Source organism: Pelodiscus sinensis, chromosome 24, assembly GCF_052426305.1.
Source record: "Pelodiscus sinensis isolate ZL-2025 chromosome 24, ASM5242630v1, whole genome shotgun sequence".
Taxonomy (NCBI): Eukaryota; Metazoa; Chordata; order Testudines; family Trionychidae; genus Pelodiscus; species Pelodiscus sinensis.
Window position 1 is genome coordinate 22,828,696 of NC_143075.1, and position 21,909 is coordinate 22,850,604.

The 21,909-nt window shown below is 46.4% G+C and overlaps 1 protein-coding gene across 24 annotated transcripts in view; it reads left to right on the top strand.

Moving 5' to 3' along the window:
• The window catches only part of EIF4G3 (eukaryotic translation initiation factor 4 gamma 3), a 320,226-nt gene that overhangs the window by 169,076 nt on the left and 129,241 nt on the right, over positions 1-21,909 (top strand). For all 24 annotated transcript variants that reach the window (XR_016347803.1, XM_089773141.1, XM_089773132.1 and 21 more), the window contains one exon: positions 1,575-2,399. Coding sequence is in view for 23 of the 24 variants with exons in the window: in XM_089773141.1 (XP_089629267.1) it covers positions 1,575-2,399 (825 nt within the window). In the remaining variant the exon portion in view is untranslated. The remainder of the gene's footprint in view (positions 1-1,574; positions 2,400-21,909) is intronic.

Here is a 21,909-nt window from a genome sequence, read left to right on the forward strand (position 1 = left end):
CTGTACGCAGTATTCAAGATGTGGGTGTACCATGGTTTTATAGAGAGGCAGTAAGATATTCTCTGTCTTATTCTCTATCCCTTTTTAAATGATTCCTAACATTCTATTTGCTTTTTTGATGGCCGCTGCACACTGAGTAGATGTTTTCAGAGACCTATCCACAGTGACACCAAGATCTCTCTCTTGAGTAGCTGTAGCTAAATAATACTTTGCTTCAATCCTCACTTTATTCACTACAGAACAGGAATTGGAAAGCTGGTCAGTGCTGTTTATGTCCTTAGTTCAGGGCACAAAGAAGTGTGGACCAGTGTTTCCTCTAAGCTGTGCTTTAATTACATGGTGCCCTGAGCCTCTGACTGGGCCGGGCTGATTAATCACCTGTGAAGCTTACTGGGAACATAGGTGTGGACCAACTGCTGCTGAAAAATTATCTTGTCTCAGGGACATAGAGGGCATGTGCAACCACGGTGAACATGTATAGGGACCATACGTTTCAAAAAACACATTATGATAAAGTAATTCACCTTACTTTTTCCAACTCAGCCTGATCTCTTTCACCAGCATATCTCAAAATGAAACAGAACCTCTCTTTAGTGGAAACCATACTTAACTCCCTGCTCATTTTCCTTTTTATGTGGGACACATTTTAATTTTCACTTCTGGAATTTAAAACAAAAGTATAAGGGTAGAGTTATAAGTCTTTTTGGAGACCCTAAAGGTCTGAGGAATTTAGAAACTTCATTTGACAAAACAATCTACAGTATCTCACTTCTTAATAATAACATGGTGTTTCGCATCTTTAAAGCAATAAACAAATTACTAAAATCATCACAGCATTCTAGTGAGATAGGCAAATCATAGTATTTCCATTTTACAAATAGAGAACACTAGCAGAGAGGGGTTGTGACTTGCTCAATGGAAAGAGGAATTCATTTTTAGAATGAATTTCACCATGTTGTTCCTGGGTCTCAGTGTTACCCTTAGGGTGTGTCTGCACAGCACCTTAAACTCAAAATAAGATACGCAATTTGCGCTACGCACAGTTCTGGGACGCTGAAATAGCACACCCATTATTTTGAAAAATATTTCGAAATAACTGGTGACCCATGGAGACTCAGGGTAATTATTTTTGGATACCTCCATTATCCCGAAATAGCTGTGCAGTGTAGACCTTCCCTTTGTCCACTAACCTCTTACCTAGAATTTACCTCCTTTTATATTTGTTGTGTAGTCATTGTCATTTTTAGGAACAAGAGTCCAGTTTAGAGCATCAAAACATCTGTATGGTTTCCAAAATTAACAACAAACATGTCTTCCAGGGTTAAGGTTTTTAAGCACGCTTGGCTCAAGAGAAGTATGATCTCTTGAAAAGAGTTTTGTTCTGAAAACCTCAAGTGGTCATTAACTATTAAAGTTCCCCGAGAATCTTGGTTCTCACTTAGAATTAAAGGTGAGCTGCTGCTTCTGCAGTGTTCCCAGGAATCACCTGGAACACAGAGTGGGGCAATAAGAAGGACTGTAAATTGGAAAACTGTTCTGTCCTTGTGATGTTTGTTTGTTTGTTTCTTCCTTAGAAGAGAAAGCAAAACCAGATCCAGTATTAAAATCTCCTTCCCCAGTTCTCAGACCAGAGCCTAGTGGGGAGAAAAAAGGTCCAGCTGGCCAGACATCTGAAACTGCCTCAGTGGAACCACCACCAGAGCTTCCTCTTGCAGAATCACCAGTCCCTGTTGCTCCGAATGCAGGTGTAACTGCAGCTGCTGTTGCTGCTGTTTCTAGTGTATCTACATTCACAGCTGACTCAGAGGAGAGATGTGAAATAACTTCCCCGACAGAGGACACTATGCCTATATCCAATGCCACACCCTTCACAGAAGAATCGGACCCTTTACCAACAGAAGAGGCTGATGCTGATATGTGCAAAGAGCCTTCTAATGTAGCACCTAGTGATATTCCCGTGACTGCTAGTACTAATCTAATTAATGACATGAATGGAGTTAGTGAAAAAGCTCCTATGGATGGCACAACAGAAATAGTTCAGATGGAAGTTGCTTCATTGACTGTTGAACTGGAGAGTTTGGAAGGTCCTCCTGTAGAAGTAGAAATTGTACCATCTCCCATTGCTCTTTCCACCTCTCCCTCTCCTCCTCCAACTCCTCCTATTCCTGTAGCTGCTGCTGTTATCACTGTAATTCCTCCTTCCCTTCCTCCTCCTCCTCCTCTTCCACCTAGTTCCCTCCCTGCTCTTCAGGGAGATTTAGATGGAGAGGAGAGCAGAAGAATTCCTCTTATCGAAGATGTAAAAGATACTCAAAAGAAGGAAGAGATGGAAGAAGATGGGCAACCAGAGGGGAATGCAGAGTCTCAGAATTTAACCTTCAGGAAGAGCCCTGTACCAGGTAAGTGCTTGACCTTACAGTCCAGCATGTGTTAAACTTGGAGAGAGGGAAATGGGCATGGTGCAGGTACAATTTTTAATCAGTGTTGTTCCTTCAGTTCCCCTGTGTTCCCACCCGTGGAGCTGTCACGTACCAAAGCACCAGTGGTTTACTCAGGAAATGCTTATTCTTAGTTAATAAGCACATCTAGGAAAGCTAATGAGGTTATTGCTATTGTTTGTTATAAAATGTAATTCTGATGTTGATAGAATGGATTGCTTGTTAGACGTTCCCTGAGAATGTGTTAATTGTTACTCGTCTCCGGGGGAGCTGTGTTAGTCTGGAACTTCACAAATGAGGAGTCCTGCGGCACCTCAACGACTAACAGATGTATTTGGCCAAAAGCTTCAAAGTGGTTTTTACCCACAATAGCTCACAGCCAGAGAAATCCGTTGCCTTGAAGGTGCCACAGGACTCCTCACTGTGTCACTTCATAGCAGCTCTTGGTTTATTTTGTTTCAATGGGAGCAGGGGACAGAACTGCACCATATGTGTGTCCAGCCAGAAATCCTAAAAGACATCACTCCTCTCTAACCTGGCTGAACAACCAGCTCCTTTTGATTTGTCATCCTGCACTAAAATCATCTTTATTTTCACCAGTCTTTCAATTCTTGAGAGTGAACCTTCTGAGAAGGCTGTCTCATAGGCTTGCGTTTTGGACAATGACAAGAAAATGATATTTTTGAAAGAGATAAATGAGTTGGGCACTTACGCAATGACTGAAATGCCAAGTGTTACACACCAGTTCTACCCAGCTTCATTTAAGTAACATTTTCCCCTACAAAAGTAATGTTGCAATAGTCCTATTTTGTAAACAAAATGTTCTTTCCTACTCAGTAGACTTTATTGTTATATCAAATGTCAATATTCCTGGAGTTAAAAGAAATAAACCCAAACTATACACATCACCCTGGGAAGGTTGCGAGTTGTTTATGAATGATTTGGAACCCAGAAATGAGATGCAAACTTCTGTAATTAAAGCCTGCATTTTCATCCCAGAACTGTTAACTACATTTGGTTTAAATTGTCCTATTCAAACTTTGTGGTTTTAGCTTTAAATTGATTAGTTTAGCCAACATTTTTTATTTTCTTTATTTGCTTCATTTTATGTGAAAGGTCATTGTTTCTGAAAACAACAAAGTGTGGAAAATGTATCAATTTTTGAATTGTAATTCTTCACACTTGTGTTCTTTTAGGAAAGTCTTCAGAAGAATTCCTGCAGCCAGTCAGGGTTGGTAACTGCTAGAATGAGGGCTTCACTATGAATTTCTGGTTTCTGTGACATTTTAGCTAGTAGAGACAGATGCTGAACAGCACAAAAACATCACAAGAGTTTTGTTATTTTTCTTGGATTGAAGATTAGGAGACTGTTTTTGATCTCTGAAATGAGGTAGAAATGGGAATAAAAATTTATGAACTTGGTGAAGCTGAGTTCTCAACTTTTTAGAAAATACTTCGAAATAACATTGTCCACGTCTATACACAAGCAGTTATTTCAACATAAAGTCGAAATAATGTCAAGCTGGAGGACTGCTTACTCTGACTCACGGGAGGTTGGGGAAAGAGTGCTCTGTCTTGAAATAACTGCTGCTTAGACACCACCAAAAGTTGAAATAAGCTATTTTGACTTAAGCTACACAGTTAGTGTCGCTCAAGTTGTGTAGCTTATTTTGAGTTTACCCCTGCTGTGTAGACGTGCCCTCGATGTTATCAGATCTCATAAATAAGACTCCAGTTTAATCATGGGTCCTTTCAGTAAAAGTCATGGATAGGTCACTGGCAAAAAACAAAAGTATCCTGGCCCATGACCTATCCATGAATTACCAATAACCCTGATTGAATCTTCAGTGGGGTGGGCGGTGCTGGGGCATTCAAGGAGCCCACTGCTGGGGGGAAGCCCCATCAGACCAGCGGCTGCTCTCTGAGGTGAGCCAAAATGGCCACTGCAGAAGTCATGGAGATCACAGGAAATCACAGACTCCCCCTGCAAACCACATGACAAACATGGGGCCCTACTCAGAAAGCATGCCTGGTTTGGACTGGAGACAGCTAAAAGTAATTTGATTGTTTCAGGAAGCGCATACTCATTGAGTTAGTATTGAATTGATCCCTCCGTGTGATGGTAGACCATGTTGTAGGAAGTGCTGTCTTTTGAAGGAAGCGTGAAATCAGTGCTCTGACCGCTTGCAGTGAAAACTCTCATGATGCTGTCGGCAAAATTAAGTGTATTAGATCTTTTTTGCCAGGGCAGAATGCCAGTCCCTGTATTTATAGTTTGGTCTAGCTCAGGGCTGGCCTGAGGGGTGAGCGAGCTGGGCAACTGCCCAGGGCTCCAGCCGATGGGGCGCGTGCACCAGCAGCAGTGGCCGGGCCAGGCTGGGCAGCGTGTGCGCTGTGCGCCCCGGGGGCGGGCCCAGGGCTGTGCGCCAGCGGCTGTGGCCAGGCCACATATGCGCTGTGCGCCCCAGGGCGGCGCCACGTACCCGGGACGCCAAAATGGCTCGGGCCAGCCCTGGTCTAGCTAAAATTTCCTTTATGGCTTTAATCTGAGTTCTGCACTTACTACTCTAAATTATTGGGTAATGTGGTTGGCATTGTGTTAAATGTATGCTTCATTTCGTATCATAGGTGACTGCACTAGGTGGTGGGTGAAATTGTCTATGCATATACCTGGGTATTCTGTAGAGCATCTTGGAAGGAATTGTTCTGTGGGAATGAAAGGACTTAATGAATGTGGTGTAGTATTATTGTCTGCAAACAGAGTTGTACATTTGATGGAACAGACGTCTGTCCAACAAGAGGATTAACTCCAGTCTCCCGCAGTTCTGTGTTATAAAGCAGGGGTGGGGAACCTACAGCCGTGATTCTACAGCAGGGCAAGCCAGTGTGGACACTGCAGCCACATGAGGGAGGGATCCCTAAGCTTCATGGTCCTGACCAAGGCAGGCCAGGGCTAGATCCATCCTGTGGGCTTTGCCTGGCAAGGGGAAGGAAGTGGCTCGGTGCACTGCAGGGAAGTGCCCCCCACAGACACAGCCCCCACTAACACCCGGGAATCAGAGCCAATGGGAGCATCAGGGGATGGTACCTATAGGAAGTGTTTCCCTGCAGCACACACAACCGTGCAGAGAACCTGTGTCCTGTGTTCTCTGCTCCTCGGGGGAGCTACGCCGTGTAGATGCTCCAATCCCCTGCCCCCTTCCTTATCCCACTTCTGCACCATCCCTCCTTCCTAGACCATGCATCCTACCTCCCTTCTAAATGTCATACTTTTACCCATGCCCACTCCCTGGCAGCCCCCTCCTGCACACTGAACCCCTCTTTTTTTGCCTCGTCCCAGAGCCTAACAGGGGCCACAAAATCCACTAATCCCAGGCCGCCAGAAAAATTAATCCTATCCTGGGGCTAAGTCCTGAACCTTGGCACTCCTCCCTACTCCCCACTTGTGGCTGGAGCCTGAGGTGAGTCTTTTTTTTCCTGCTTCTCAGTTGGGGGCCACATCTGTGGGGGTTTTCCCCTCCTCCTTGGGGGCCAAGTGAGTGAGGATTGTGAGTTTTTATTTTTGGAGGTCTTTTTGCTTTTCACTTGTGTGTGGCCCCCAACACAAAAAATGTTCCCCACTCCATTATAAAGCAAGAAAAGGAAAGGTGTCTTACCAGTAGAGAGAGGCCTATGTTGAAATTTTGGCTCTTTGAAGTCATAGAACCTCCACCTTCTATTTTAGTGTTGCCCAGATTTCAATCCATGATTTTATCAAGAGGGAAAATCTGTGTATTAATTTTTGTGTGATCTTTCTTGTGATTATTGTAGGGAGGTGATACATGAATATTTAATGCATAATTTGGGCTATTTTTTACTATTGTTTTAAAAACCTGAATAGATGATTTAGTCTAGTTTGAAACAATAGGCTTTTATGTGGTTATATTTATAATATTATTAGGTTTTTTTCAAATCTAACAAATGTACCAAAATACGAGATTCATCATAATACACAATAAAGTGAAATAATTGTCCAGGAAGATGGACTTTGAATTAAATACCCAGCAATGTTCTGTATTAAAAATAGCAAGAAGATATTATCATTTGGCTACCCTCAAAAGGCAGAGAATACCTCAAAAATCTGCAAACTCCTCCCTTGCAGGAGGAAGCGTCTCATGATGCATTAATATGAGTTTTGGCCAATAATTGTATCACTTCGTGTTTCTAACTTCTTAGTCAAAACCGAATGTATAAGTTTTAGTATGGTAGAATCTTATGAACACTCCAGGAAGTGTGTGGGGGGGGAGTGTTTCTAACAAAATCTTATACTTGTTCTTTCAAAAGTTTACAACTGAACATTAAGTTAATACAGCTTTGAATTGTCTTTCTCTTTTCTTTTTTAGTAGTTTACATTTAACACGGTGGTACACAGTATAGGGGGTGTGTGGTGTGGTGGTTTTTATTTTTGGTTTTTTTTTGTCTCTGCTGCTTGGTAGCATTACTTCTAGTTCCAAGTGAGGTATGTGGCCTACCTCATCAGTTCATAACTATGGTGTTCGTTACAATGCGATTCTGTTGTATATCATTGGTGAATTTTGTAAACCAGATCACACAAATCTCCCATTTCCAGTTTCTACTAGAAAAAAACAGGGCCCCGGAGGAAAATCACATTTCAGATCCTGTTGGGTTTATGCATTGGAAATAATTTATGTAGCTACATTCATTTGAAACAAATGACTGCTGTGACCAGATTTTAGTGATTGTGTATATATTTATGTAGAGATATAGATAGCTATAGATACAGCATCTGTCTGTTTCTATGTCTGTGAATCCATTTGTTCAAGAACTCCTCCTGAAAGGTAAGATCTAGGGCCACCAAATTTGGTATGCAGCTTCCTCTTATCCTAACTTAAACCAAGGTCAGGATTTGGGTGCACTAGGAAAATAGGAAGTCCCTGGAATGGGATTGTTTTCCGTAACATGGAAAGGGAGGGAGCACAGAGGAAGGATGTGATACTCAGAGTGGCCGCTGAGGTTCATGAGTGTAGAGGAGAGCCTTACTCAGAGTGGCCACTGGGGGCAGCTGTACCATCAAGAGAGTGGCCAGCAGGGCTGGGGCTTGTCATCTTGCTAACCACCAGACCAGGTAAGCAGCCCTTTGCCCCAAACCTTCCCCCCAGCCCATATCTGCACCACTGCAGGGGGGGGAGGGTGAAAGCCCTGTCACACGGGGTAGAAGGCTCCTTCTGACTGGTGGAGTTGGGGTGAGAGCTGGCTGGGAGGGAGAGAAAAGGCCTCTGCCAATCCAGGTTTTGGGAGGAGAGAAAAGGTCCCTCTTGCCATGGGTGCTTGGGGGCAAGTGAGAAAGCCCTTGCTGATCGTAGGGGCTAGGGGGAGAGAGAAGACCTCTGGGTATGTCCCGTAGGGACTAGGGGAAGAGAAAAGACCGCTGCTGGCTGTGGGGGAGAGAAGGCCCTTGCAGGCTAAGAAGATGTGGGGGGAGGCCCTGCCAACCAGGCGGGGAGAGAAAGCCTTGCTGGATGGGAGCTGCTGTCCTGAGCCTCTCCTCAACCCCAACCCTCACTCTTGCACCACCCACATGCCCTGCCCCTTGCCTTGAGCCCCTCAACCCCCCATCCTGACTCTTCCCCTCCCCCCACACTGCCAGCCTCCTGCCCCACCCTCCCATCCTCATGGCCTTGTTCTGCCTCGTGCAAGCCCTCCCCCCATCACCACCAGCTCTCTGCCACGAAGGACCCAGGCATCACTGGGTAAGTCTTCTAGTTGAAAATATACGAGTAGTTTTAGGCCATGTTGTCACTAAACAGAAGATTGATGCTGCTGCGATCGATCTTCCAGAGTTCGATTTAACAGTCTAGTTAAGTCTTGTTACATTGAACTCAGAGAGCGCCCCCACTGGCGACTGGTACTCCTGCTCCTGCAAGGAGTAAGGGGAGCCAACGGGAGCATTTACTACCATCGGCCTCCCACTGTGGGGACGATGGGGAAACTCAAAACAAGGTACATTGACTCCAGCTACATAATTAACTTAGCTGGAGTTTCATATCTTGATTTGTCGTTCTCTTTAAGGCCGTGTCTAGACTACACCCCTCTGCCGGCAGAGGGATGTAAATTAGGCACTTAGAAATTGCAAATGAAGTGGGGATTTTAATATCCCTTGCTTCATTTGCATAATCGTGTAATAGCGCTCTTTCGAAAAAGCGCTATTTCGAAATTGAAACCGTAGTCTAGACGCAGTTCTTTCGAAAATAGAAGCCTTTTTTGAAAGATCCTGTAAATCTCATTTTTTCAGGCGTACAGGATTTTTCAAAAAAGCTTGCCGTTTTAATTTCTAGACTGCGGTTTCAATTTTGAAATAGTGCTTTTTTGAAAGAACGCCATTACGTGATTATGCAAATGAAGCGCAGGATATTAAAATCCCCGCTTCATTTGCAATTTCCAAGGGCCTAATTTACATCCCGCTGTCGACAGAGGGGTGTAGTCTAGACATAGCCTAAGTGTAGACTAGGGATATTAGTGTGTTCTCATTTACACGATTAACTGAGAAGCCTGGGCTCATTGGTTAGTTCTAATGGTTACACACACACACACGCTGCCTCTGTATGAGAGGCAGCAAAGTGGGGGGAGGTGGGAGCCTGTGCCTGTGGAGAGCCAGCTCCCAAAAAACCACCTGCTGCATGGGGGGCAGGCGGGAGCCGGTGCTTAGGGGGAGCTGGCTTAAAAGACGGCTCCCCAGGAGCACCAGCTCTTGTGGAGCTGCCTGCCCCCCTGAGCTGCTGCTTCTGATAGAGAGGCAGCAGTGCATGGGATGGGAAGCAGGCAGGAGCCAGTACACATGAGAAGCTGGCTTCCAAGCCAGTGCCCTATGCATACCGGCTCTGTGCATACCTGCCCCCCTCACTGCTGCCTCTCTATCATCTTAAAAACTGACTCCCCACGAGCACTGGCTCCTGCCTGCCCCTGTGTGTGTAAACATGTAACTGCAGTTACACGTTTACACACACATGCCCTAGGGTAAACCTGGCCTAAGAAGTAATTGGGCTCAGAGACTGTTGCTCAGGCTGTTGATAATCAAAGATGGCACCTATTCCTGGTTTGATTCTCTCTTAAGTTATTCCTAACTTGAGTTACAATGGCTGATGATGATTATACTTTATACTCTTGATCCATAGGTCTCATATAGCTTCATCTCCATTTTACTCAGGAATCTGAGGCATAGAGAAATGAAGTAACAGTCAGTGAAAAAGCCAGGCGTAGGAAGCAGATCTCTCCTAGTTCCCAGTACAGTTCACTTCTCTTGGATCATGCTGTCTCTCTAATACACCAGAGAGGATGGTTTCTCTCTCTGCCATTGTTTTTAATGGCAGATGTTCATAAACCTTCACTGCAGTTTGCACTAATTGACGCTGTGGTTGTGTCTCTTCAGAAAGACCAAGTGATGCATTGGCCTGTGCACTGAATTGCTGTCTCCCTGTAGCTCTGTGCCGTAGCCCACCAGCAGTGCAGTTTGTTTGCTTGGTTGTGTGACCATGCAGGCAGATGTCTCATCTAAGAAAATTGTTTAGAAAGAGATTCAGGCAACACAGACTTTGTTCCTGTTTAAAAAAAAAAAAGTCTCCTTGTGATGAAAGCAGCTAAAAAGCAATCCATCTCAATTGTCAGCAAGCATTGAGATAAATAGAAATGGTAAGTTTCTCCTAGTGACTTACAGTCATTTTACACAGATAACAGTGTGAAACAAACTTGCTCTGATGCCTCCTGTTCTGCAGACAGTGGAGGACTTTCTTTCCTAGTGCTGTTAATCTGGTACTTATCACCAGGACAGCATTACCTTTTAAAAATGTAATTGTAACTCAAAATGGAACAGGAAGTAGAAATACGGAAGTTGATTAAAAACAGAAGTAATAAAATATTTTATACTTTGAAAGGACATTAAAGGGAAGAAATCGAGTCTGTAAAATATACTCATAAGTTCCTTCTCCCCTCCTTTTTTATCACAGTTTTTGACAATGGACATATCAGCAGTGTCTAATTACACTGCTCTGTGCTTGCGCCTGGTGGTGTTGTCAAATCTACCATTGAAAGAAAACATTTTACCATTTTTAAATTCAAAACAGAATGGGGAAATTGGTTTTAGAAGCATCTCTGGGTTGTATTAGACAAGAGGGCTGAGTAGATGATCACAGTGGTCCTTTCTGGTCTTGGAGTTTCTGAAGACAGTTTTAGGAACTGAGCGAATCGTGCTCTAAATAAGCTCATATTTGAGAGGAATTCCATTATGAATGCCACAAAAGTCTGCATGATTTGATACATACCGTACTGTGAGGAAGGGAGGGAGTTAAAGGTTGAAGAGTAACTTGAGACTTCCCATGCTGGCAGAAAAATTAGGCAGAAATTGCTTTTAGGTGTTTCCGTTGTATGTGAAATGTCTCAACTAAAATGTCAGACCTGAGTCTGAGCCTGTCAGACTTAGTTTTGGGTTATTTTTTTCCTTTAATATCTGTGATATTTCTTGAGGCAGATAATTCCTTTAGTTTGGGCGCCTGGGCTGTGCAAAGGGACTTCTGAGGGCAACCTAAGTAAATATACAAGTGCAATTAATGTTCTGGGGACGGGTGAGCACGGCTTCATAAACTGGTCCAGCTTCACATAGTCACAGTAAGACTTCCATAGACGCGATGTGTCTACTATTGCAAGGGGGGAGAGGTGTGTATGGTTAGTATCATGTATTCCAGTTGGGCTTGCCTGGAACGCACATTACTAAAACATAGACACTCATAATTTTTAATAATGGAGATGTGATCTGTAAAACGAGAGACTAAAACATCTAGTGCTCCATTTTAATTTGCATGAAAAGCTACCACACCAAGATGAAGATGGTTACAGTCTGTTCTTTTAGGTTAGTTTGATACAGCTTTTCATTTCTGCCAATGCAACCCTCTTTTGGGCAATATTTAGGGACTCTCTGGTGTATTCCATCAGTCATTTGATCACCAAGCTGAGAAATTGCCAATGAGATTCAGGCAGCAGCAGAGGTAACTGGATGAAATAAAGCTGAAGGAGCCAAATTCTCTATTACCATTCACTTTGTTTTATTTATACCCATGCTAACAGGGTATAAAATGCTAACAAATTAGAATAACAGTTTACATCTATTTTGTAAGATACAAATCAATTCAACAGGCAAGGCATTGGAGAACATAGTCCATGCTCCTCATTCCAGCTTAACTCTACTTTCTGTTGAATGGAACATCTCACTTAATCCAGTATAATTATGTAGTTACTTACTTTGTATTTTGACATTTCTCTTTGTGAACGAGGAGCGGAAGAATATAAGAGACTGTTATAAGAAATCAGCCATTACGTAGTTGTTTCTTTTTTCCAGTGGTTTTCTGGACCTTAGATCATGGTTCTTCTTCAGTTTTTGCTCATGTCAGTTCTATTCTAGGTGTGTGCACACCCACGTGCACAGTTGTTGGAGACTTTTGCCTTAGTGATATAGGTAGAGTTGGCTGTGGTTCTTAGTGGTAGTTCTTTGTTCTACCTAATTTGTATCTAGCTAATAATAGCATGTCTTTGTTGTAATAGTTGTAGTTTTTGTAGCTAGTCTTTGTAGTTAGAGTACTTAGTCCCAGCTGAGACTTTGACACCCCTCTTCCCCCAGGAAGACATGCCCCTCTTACTCAGCTTAAAGCCTTGTTTCTCATGCAGCCGGCTGATGCCAATCAATGACCCCATGACAGCTGCCTGAAATGTTTGGGGGAAGCCTGTAGAAAGGGCAAGTGTTGCATTTGTAAGTACTTCCATACTTGTACACAAAAGGAGTAGGATAACTGCTTGAGAGCCCTCCTCAAAGAGGCTGCACTTTACCCTATGTTGGACCCCTCTATAGAGGAACCCATGTGGAATACTTTGGCTTTGATTGGAAGTGCCTTGCCTGGCACAATTCCTTGTCACCAGTGATGAGGAAGCACCAAAAGAAGAGGAGCCTTGCAGCATTTAAGGACAAGGGGGCTGTGGACAAAGGGCCTTTGTTAGACCATATGTCCACCATGGGGCTTCACGGGGGTTCTGCTGAGGCCTGATCAGGGAACCATCCTTCCCCTCTGCCCTCCGACTCTGGGTCATGGCAAGGACCTTCTCCGTGGGCCATCAGGGTCCAAAGTAGTACCAGTAGCCAAAGAGCAAAGATGACCCACTCCACTGGTACCACAGCAGATGATTATCTTGGCTTTGATCTCAGCGCTGAAGGGGAAGTCTGTGGGAGTTCAGACTCATGCGAATCTCAGCTTCACATCCCTGTCTCTGCAACCTCAGACCCCAGCACTATATCCAAGCTCTGCAGCTAGATGACCCAGATCCCCAACACGTTCCCTGCAGACTAGGTACCGGATGCCAGAGCTGTGATGCCGTTCCCTGTACCAGTAAACTTCCAGCCCCAGGTCGCTGAGGTCTCAGATATCCTCCCCCCAACCAGAATTCTGGACATCATTCACCATCCTGGAGGGCTGCTTAGAATCCTGGCCCCGATCCTGGTTACCTTAATACTGTTCTTCCAGCAGATATTGCTACTTGTCTTCACCTTGCCAGTCGTGGACCAGAGTCAGCAGGCAAACCCAGATTCCTCCAAGGCTCCAACAAAGGTCAAAATGCAGCTGGAGGGATAGTGGTCTGGGTTGGACCAAGTATTTAGCCTGTAGCACCAACAGGAGAATTCTTCTCCAGTGCGATAGACCATCATAGCACCAACCATGGTGCTGTTGTAGCAGAGACAGTGGCTTTCCCAATAGCTGTACTGGAACCCATGGGAGGTGCCAATGATGCCTGTCGTCTTTCCACCTGGACCCTTCTCGAAACCAAGGAGGCCAAAAGCAGGCAAGTTGAGGGTGCAGCCAAGGATGACACCCCAGACAATCTAATGGATCCTTCCTTTCCCTTCTCCTCTCTCCTTTCTTGTCAGCTTGGTCCTATATTACCTCAGACTGTTGGACACTTGATGCAGACTCTTCGGGCTATACCCTATAATTTATCTCTGACCATTCTTCCCATCCCTCTTCATGGACCCTTGAGCAGCTTCTTCCTTAGGAGGTCAGTAATCTCATTTGCCTTGGGACAGTGGAGGAGGTTCCTTGGAACAAGGAAGGAAGAGGGTTTTACTTCTTTTACTTCCTATTTCTGAAGGCAAAGAGGGTTTCAGACCCATTCCTAACCTGTGTGACCTCAACGAGTCTCTTCAAGAAGTTGAAGTTTCATATGGGCTCCCTGGCCTCCATTGTCCCCTTCCTTGATTTGGGAACCTTTTATGCCATTCTTGATTTAAAGAACACTTAGTTCCCTATTTCTATTTTCCCAGCACCATTTGTCGTTCATAGAAATGTGCTTTGGTGTCTCATCAACCACAAGAGTTTTGAAAAAGTGGATAGTGCCATTGGCCACTCACCTATGATGAAGGGGAATCCAAATGTATCTGTACCTCAACGACTGCTGATCTGATCTGTTCCACCTTTTGCAGCCTGGGGCTGATAATAACCCTTAACCTCATTGCAACATAGAATTAATTGGAGCAGTATTGATGAGGGCCTTTCTCCCCGAGACTCAGTTCCAAGCAGTGGTTGACTTTGTCTCATGTATGCAAGCCCACACATGCCTGAGACAGTGAGTCACATGGCAGCCTTCACTTAGGTGTTCTGTCATGCGCAGCTCCAACTTCAGGCCCCTACTGGAATTACTGGCATCAGCTTATATCCCCAAGATGCACAGCCTGGATGGGTGTTCAGGGTGCTGTCATCTCTGACTTGGTAGCAAGATCCTGCAGTGGTGCTGGAAGAAGTCCTCTTTGCAGCTCTGGCTACATCGACAACCCTTGTCTCCAATGCATTGGACCTGGGGTTATCTCACTACTCATGGTCGTTGGTCCAGTCACAATTGCTCTTTGCATAGTAACACCAAGGAACTTCGGGCGGTTTTCCTGGCCTTCCCTGCTTTTCTTCTTTATATGCAGGACAAGGGGATTCAGATCCTTATGGGCAACAAAGCCACCATGTTCTGTATCAGCAAGCAAGGTGAAGCCAGCATTGCAGCCCTTTATCACAAGGCCCTAAGCTCTGGGGCCTCTGCAGTATGGCACACACCTTGTTGCAGCTTACCTCCCAGGGACTAAGAGTGCCCGACCCCCAGGGTCCTCAGCCATGACAGAGCTAGGGAGATCCTCATACTACCAGCCTGGCTGCTGGAACTCATGGTTATGACTCCATTCCAGCTGCCTTTCAGGCTGACTTTGCTGTTCCAAAATCACGGCACTGTTCTGTACCCAAATCTGGCAGCACTGCATGCGGTGGCTTGGCTGCTGTGTGGTTGAATTAGCAGGAGCAGCAGTGCTCAGCTGATGTCCAGTAGATCCTTTTGGGAAGTAAAAAAGTTTTCTAAAAGTATCAGCTACCCGTTGGGCCCAACAATCAGCCAACTTTCTGTCCCTCTTACAGTCCATTTATCCAATCCGTACTTCCTTAGCTTGCTGGCAAGAATATTGTGGGAGACCATATCAAAAGCTTTGCTAAAGTCAAGGTATGTCACATCCACTGACTTCCCCATGTCCACAGAGCCAGTTACCTCGTCATAGAAGTCAATCAGGTTGGTCAGGCAGGACTTACCCTTTGTGAATTCATGTTGACTATTCCTGATCACTTTCCTCTCTTCCATGTGCTTCAAAACCACGTGGTGGTTTGTCAGAGCGTCTTTTCTTTGCATAGCATGGACTAGCGACTTTGTCTCTTCCGATTTTGAGCCTTAGGGTCTTGAAAATTGTAGGTTATTGTAGTTAGAGTTAAGTGGTTGTTCAAAGTAGTTAGGAGTTAGAAATTAGAATTCCTGTGGGGTTTAAACCCTGTGCACACTGTAACCGGCCTGTGACTGCACGTGAGCCCTACAGCCGCTGCCTCAAGTGCTCGGGGCAGTCACATGTGAAGGACAAGTATGTTTGTAAAAATTTTCAACCCAGAGTTCAGAAAGAGCAGGATAATCATTTACAGGCTCTCCTCATGGAGGCTGCTCTTCCTCCAGCTTTCAGGATCTCTAAGATGACAAAAAAAACCATACTTGTATATTATGGTTGCCAGATGGTCTCCCAAAAAACATCGGACAGCCGGTATTTTCAAGCAAAAAAAAAAAAAGGAAAGTAGTACAAGAAGGACAATTTTTTTCAAAGGAGGACATAATTATTGTGGAGGACAAGCCCCTTATAAGGAGGACTATCCCCCTCAAAGGAGGACGTCTGGTCACCTTAGGATCTCCCACCATAGCTCACCTACTGTCTTGACCTTGTTCTGCAGTGCACCAGGCTCCATCCGGCACCACTTCCTGTTGCCCATGTCCAGAAAGAAAATGAAGAAACATAGCTCCCCGCCATGGGGCATTGTGCAAAGGACCCAGTTCAGGACACACTGCCACTCTGGAGCCAAGTGGATGTGCCTCCCTGATCAGAGCCCTTAGCCCCTTAAAGCAGGGATGGGAAATAATTTTTGACTGGGGGCCACTTCAAAAATGTTTTAAGTGGCCTGGGGCTATCAGAAGGGGCGGGGCCTCAGGTGGAAGGGGAGGGGCAGGATACTTCAGTGTTTTCCCACCCACAGACCCTGATTGGTTTAGGCATGGGGGAGCATGCAAAATCTTTCTCCCTGCCCCCCGCAGAGAGAACCGCCAGCTGTTCTGAACAGCTAGGTACCCGTGCCTCTGGCAGTGGGAGGAAACTTAATGCACTCCCCTTGCCCCCAGGACAGACAGGGCCTAGGGGAGGGGGAGCACGCAAAGTCTCTGGCTCCCTGCCTCCGCCCTGCAAGGGAGCGCCATGCGTAGTCAGCTGCTACCTTAGAGTCCGGATCCAGGAGGCCCTTTGCACCCTCCTGCTTTAAAGGCTCCACCACTGACTCCCAGGAGTAGTAGGAGATCCAAACTTTGGACAGCACTGATGCTTTCCCAGGCTCACTTGGTTCTCGTCGAGCAGTGGTCTCCGTGCACACTGCTGGCACTGCGCAAATGCTCCTTACGAGGGCAGGCCAGGCACTAAGACCCCTCTGGGGAGTGGAGCACTGTGGATCCCCTGAGGCAAGGCAGTGTTCTCTATCGCCATGCTGCAGTTCTCTGGTGTTGTAGCAGCCCAGATCCTCTGGGGTTTGTTCTTGGTCACTGGCGCTGCCTTGGGGAAGGCACTGGACCCCATTCCACTGGCACCATTTGCCCTCTCACCAGTCCTCTTAGCGCAGATCTTGGTCACCTGCCCCATGCAATTCTGATCCCCCTAGACCTGGTCCCTTCAATGCCTGCACTGTTCCTCCCACTGCAGACACAAGTCTCTGGCGGCGATGGTCAGCAGGGAGACACAGTTTCTGAGAGTCCAGCCATGGTCACTGGAGGGGATTCCTCTGGCATGGAAGGGCAGTTCAGCTCCTCTCCAGTATTCCACCAGTGCAAATGCATGTCGGGCTGTGTCAATGTCCGTGGTGCCACCTTGGCAGCATGGCCAGTGGCCTTACTGGAGTGTGTGGGCCATTCCAGCGATGACAAAGCCCTTTTCATGCTGCTCCTCTGCTACCTCCTCGGTCACTGTACCTGGTGGCATTGGACTCAGTACAGTGCCACTGATACCTGTGCAGCACTGATGGCATCTTGTGGGTCTCTCCTCCACAGGGAATAGCGCCTCAGAGTATCTCGTGGTGTTACAGTACCATACCTGACAAGGTAGTTATGGGATCCTGAGGGACAGCCTGCTGGACAGTTTTAAGGAACACCAGGCCCTGCCTCAGCGGATGGCCAGGAATTTCTGCTTAGACATGGAAGAGATGGTTGAGCAGGCAGACTCCTGTCAGACTCCACCCTGGCATGTGTTGTTCTACCACTGCATGATGGGGTCCAGGAAATTGCCACGTCCCTCTGGTAAACTCCTTTCTTGGCCATCCCTCCCATCTCCTAAAGCGCCAAAAAGAAGTCGTTTGTTCCAGCCAAAGAGTTTGAATTCCTTTATATCCACCCAGCTCCACGTTCACTGGTTGTCCTTGCAGCCAAAAAAAAAAAAAAAAAAGACAAACAAGGGTGTGCTAGTTCAACTCCCAGAAGTAAAGAGAGAGAAGAATTTATTCAATAGCCAGCCTACAGTTTCTGGTGGCGAACCATCAGGCTCTCTTGGGCAACTATAATTGTAACTTATGGGACTCCCTCCATAGGAGTTCCTGCCTCAGAATCTGGCCCAGGGGTTGAGCACCTTGGGGGAGGAGTACACTGTGGCAGCTAGGTGCCCTCCCCAGATGGCATGGATGTAGAGAACTCAATGGCGAGGGTGGTTGCATCAGCAGTGGTCATTAGGCACAGCTCCTGGCTTCAGACTGCTGGCCTGTCCCACCAGATCTCTAACCAGGACCTCCTGTTTGATGAGAAAGGTCACTTCTCAGAGCAAACTGATGTGAGACTGCATGGGTTAAAGGACAGTTGGTCCGTCCTTCTGTCACTGGTCATTCATACACCTCAGTGTGCATGGAAAGAGGCCTGGCTGCCCCTCCCACCAAGGGCTTGACAACTCCATCAAGGGTCTGCAAGGAGAAAGTATAGAGACATGAGCTTTAGTTGTCACTGCTCTGCCTCCTCCCGCAAACCTGCACAGCCTGGCCCAGCAAAGTATCCTGGGGGCCAGAAGCAGTCGTTTAAATGTATTCTTGGGAGTGAAGCCCCAGCCCTCCATCTTGTGGAACTCTTTGCTAGAGGATGTTGTGAAGCCCAAGACCATACCAGGACTCAAAATAAAACTTAAGTTCCTGGAGGATAGGGCCATCAATGACTATTAGCCAGGATGCGCAGGGTAGCAAAACCATGCTATGAAGTGTCCCAAGACTATGGTTGCCAGAAGCTGGGAATGGGTACCATGGCATAGATTGTGTGATGATTACCTGTTCTGTCATTCCCTCTGGCGCACCTGCCTTTGGCCAGACTTGGAAGGCAGGACCGGGCTGGGTGAACCATTGGTGTGGTGCAATATGGCCACTTGTATGGGCTCTCTTTCTTGTCCACGATTTCACTTCTCTGCGAGGTGAAGGAGTCAGTGCTGCACCAGTGACAAATGTAAGGTATTATGTCTTATTACCTATGAGACCTTACAAGCAAGGTGAAATCCCCAGCTCTCCCTTGGGACTACACAGCAAGGAACATCACAAGATATCAGACCTTACAACTGTAAAGTTGTCACATGTATGTGAAATAAATCCAGGTCATTCATGCAGTAATGGCCTGTAAGTTGTTTGTTTCCGTTTTCTTCTTCTCTCGGTGTTTTGAACAGTTGGACTCAGTCTGAAATTGTCAAAGGATTGTAAAGGATTTAGGTGCTCAGTTTCTCTTGCATTGCAGTGGGATCTGATTTTCTGGCAGCGTGTCTCATTGTAAGGCTCTGAAATATTTTAAATAGTTTTTCTATAAATCGTGCAGCAAATACAGAACACATAGGGTTATAAAGGTCTTATTGGCACTTTTTTTAAATGACCTGCATAATTCATTAGTGGTTTAACCACCGTCTTCATGCCAGTTAAACCGTGATAAAAAATCCTACAGTCACTTGTCTTCTTTCAGTTCTTATATTTAAAATAAGTGACATTTGTAGGAATGGAATATTTCAAGCTTGAGAGAAGTACGTTTTATCTCTTTGTGTCAGACATTTACTTCCTTTTCATGGAGCAGTGTTGTAACAGTAAACTACTCCAGAGCAATTATCAACAAGCTATGGGTGTGTAAAATACTTAAGGAGATGTGATTTCTGAAATACACAATACTACAATTAATATATTTCCTGCCATTCATCTGATGTTGCTATGATCTTGGTAATTGAAGGGGAGAAGAATGGAGAGAGAGGCTATGTCTATACTACAGAAGTTTTCCAGGATACCAGAGGTATCCCTGAAAAACTCCACTGCGTCCGGGGAACGTGTCTGCTCTTCTGACATTTTTGCGGAAGAGCAGACGTGCTCTTTTGGAAGTTCTATATTCCTCATTTTATGAGGAATAAGTACTCTATCAAAAGAGGAAGTTTTTCCAAAATTTGACCCAGTGTAGACAGGCCAAATTTCTGAAAAGTCTCTTCCAAAAAAAAAGCTGAAGTCTACATGCAGTGAGAGAGAGAGATTCAGTGACACATTAGGAAAGATTTATATCTCCGTTCTGGAAGGCGCTCAGCACTTGTGAAAAGTGTTGAGTACCACAGCTCAGGGTGATGTCAGTGTGCAGCACTTTGCAAGTTTGAGTCTTTTTTGTATTACTTGCATCGCTTGTATCAAGGATGCAAAAATATATAATCTTGCCGAGGTGGACAGTGACTGTTTAGCACACTCCAAGTGTAATGAAGCAAAAATGATAGAAAAACTAAGTTCCGTTGCCGAGTCAAACACATCAAACTGAGTATATTTCCGGTTTTAACTCATCTTCATTGTTGCCTTTATGGATGTGAGTGTGTCACGAAGAGGTTGTCTGAGCTGGTAGGGATAGGGTAGAAGGGAGCTCAGGAAGACAGAGTTTTCAGTGACAGCTTCTCTTTGGAGCAGCATTTGTCACTTGCAAATGACCAGCAGTTAGGGCGATACTGTGACATACCTTTTTGTATAGCTGCATGTAATGGGGCAGGACTCACCTCTGCCATGCCTCCTGCTGGTTGCTTTGGGAATTGGCTCTGTTCAGTTGAGTACACCACTGTCTGGGGGTGTCCTGTCCACTGTCACTCTGCTGTCTCTACCAGTTCAGATCCATGTCCCTGCCAGACCCTGACATCCTCCTCAGGGCATAGCCCTTCAGCTGTGCTGTGGCCTACTCTCTCCCCACTTTTGGGGAGCGGGCAATTCTTTGTCCCACCACTTGCTTCTGAAGCCAACTTCAGGCTCTCCCAACCTGAAGCCTGGTTATGGGCCACATTCATCAGCGGCCAGTGTGGTGCAACTGGCTGCCTATTTCCCTGGGCCTTCTGTCCTGTAGCCCTAGCACCTTCTAGCAAGACCCTTAGGGTATGTCTACACTACAGTGTTAGTTCGAACAAACGGACGTTAGTTCGAACTAACATTCATAGCCGCTACACTAGCGCTCCGCTAGTTCGAATTTAATTCGAAGTAGTGGAGCGCTTAGTTCGAACTAGGAAAACCTCATTTTACGAGGATTAAGCCTAGTTCGAACTTACTAGTTCGAATTAAGGGGTGTGTAGCCCCTTAATTCGAACTAGTGGGAGGCTAGCCCTCCCCAGGTTTCCCTGGTGGCCACTCTGGCCAACACCAGGGAAACTCTATGCCCCCCTCCCGGCCCCGGACCCCTTAAAGGGGCACGGGCTGGCTACGGTGCCCGTGCCAGGTGCAAGCCTGCCAGCACCCAGCCAGTAGACCCTGCACCTGGCACGGCACAGAGCCACCCACCCGATGTCCCCCAGCCCACCCCCTCTTCCCGGGACCAGGCTGGCGGCTCCCGGGAGCTTGCCCTGGACCGCAAGAGGCGGGCACCTTCCTGGGCTAGTGCGGACATCGTGGACCTCGTCCACGATCTCCGCACTAGGCACAGGAAAGTGGCCGGCTAGGGCAGGAGAGCTGCCAGCCTGGCCACCCAGGAGCAGGTGTGCATGAAAATCAAGGGGGTCCACTGAGACCCCCGACCCTGAGCCCTGAGCTTACAATGGCCGTCCTGGGTCAGACCAAAGGTCCATCTAGCCCAGTAGCCTGTCTGCCGACAGCGGCCAACCCTAGGGACCCTGGAGGGGATGGACCGAAGACAGTGGCCAAGCCATTAGTCTCGTGCCATCCCTCTCCAGCCTTCCACAAACTTTGGGCAGGGACACCACTCCTACCCCCTGGCTAAGACTACTCCATGGACCCAACCTCCATGACTTGATCTCACTTCCCTTTCAACTCTGTTCTAGTTGTAGCCTTCACAGCCTCCTGCAGCAAGGAGTTCCGCAGGTTAACTATTTGCTTTGTCAAGAACAACTTTCTCTTACTAGTTTGAAGCCTGCTACCCATTCCTTTCCTTTGGTGTCCTCTAGTCCTTCTTTATGGGAACTAATGAAGAACTTTTTTGTATGCACCCTCTCCACCCAACCCCTGCTTTTAGAGACCTCTATCCTGTCCCCCCTCCGTCTCCTCTTTTCTAAGCTGAACAGTCCCAGTCTCTGTAGCCTCTCTTCATCTGGGACCTGTTCCCAACCCCTGATCATGTTAGTTGCCCTCCCCTCTCCCAGCCTTTCTCTTCCCCTCTCCCACCTCCTTTTCCCAGTCTCCCCCAGTTTTGTTCAATAAAGACAGAGTCAATGTTGGAAGAAACGTTATCTTTATTTTGTACATCAATAAGAAGGGGGGCTAGGAAGGGGTAAGTGGAAGGAGGTGAGGGAGGAATGGGGTACGAGCCCCCGATGGGGAGGACTGGGCTGGCTCTGCGGGCTTCTGGGGGTGGAAGCTCTCCTGCAGCCCCCCAA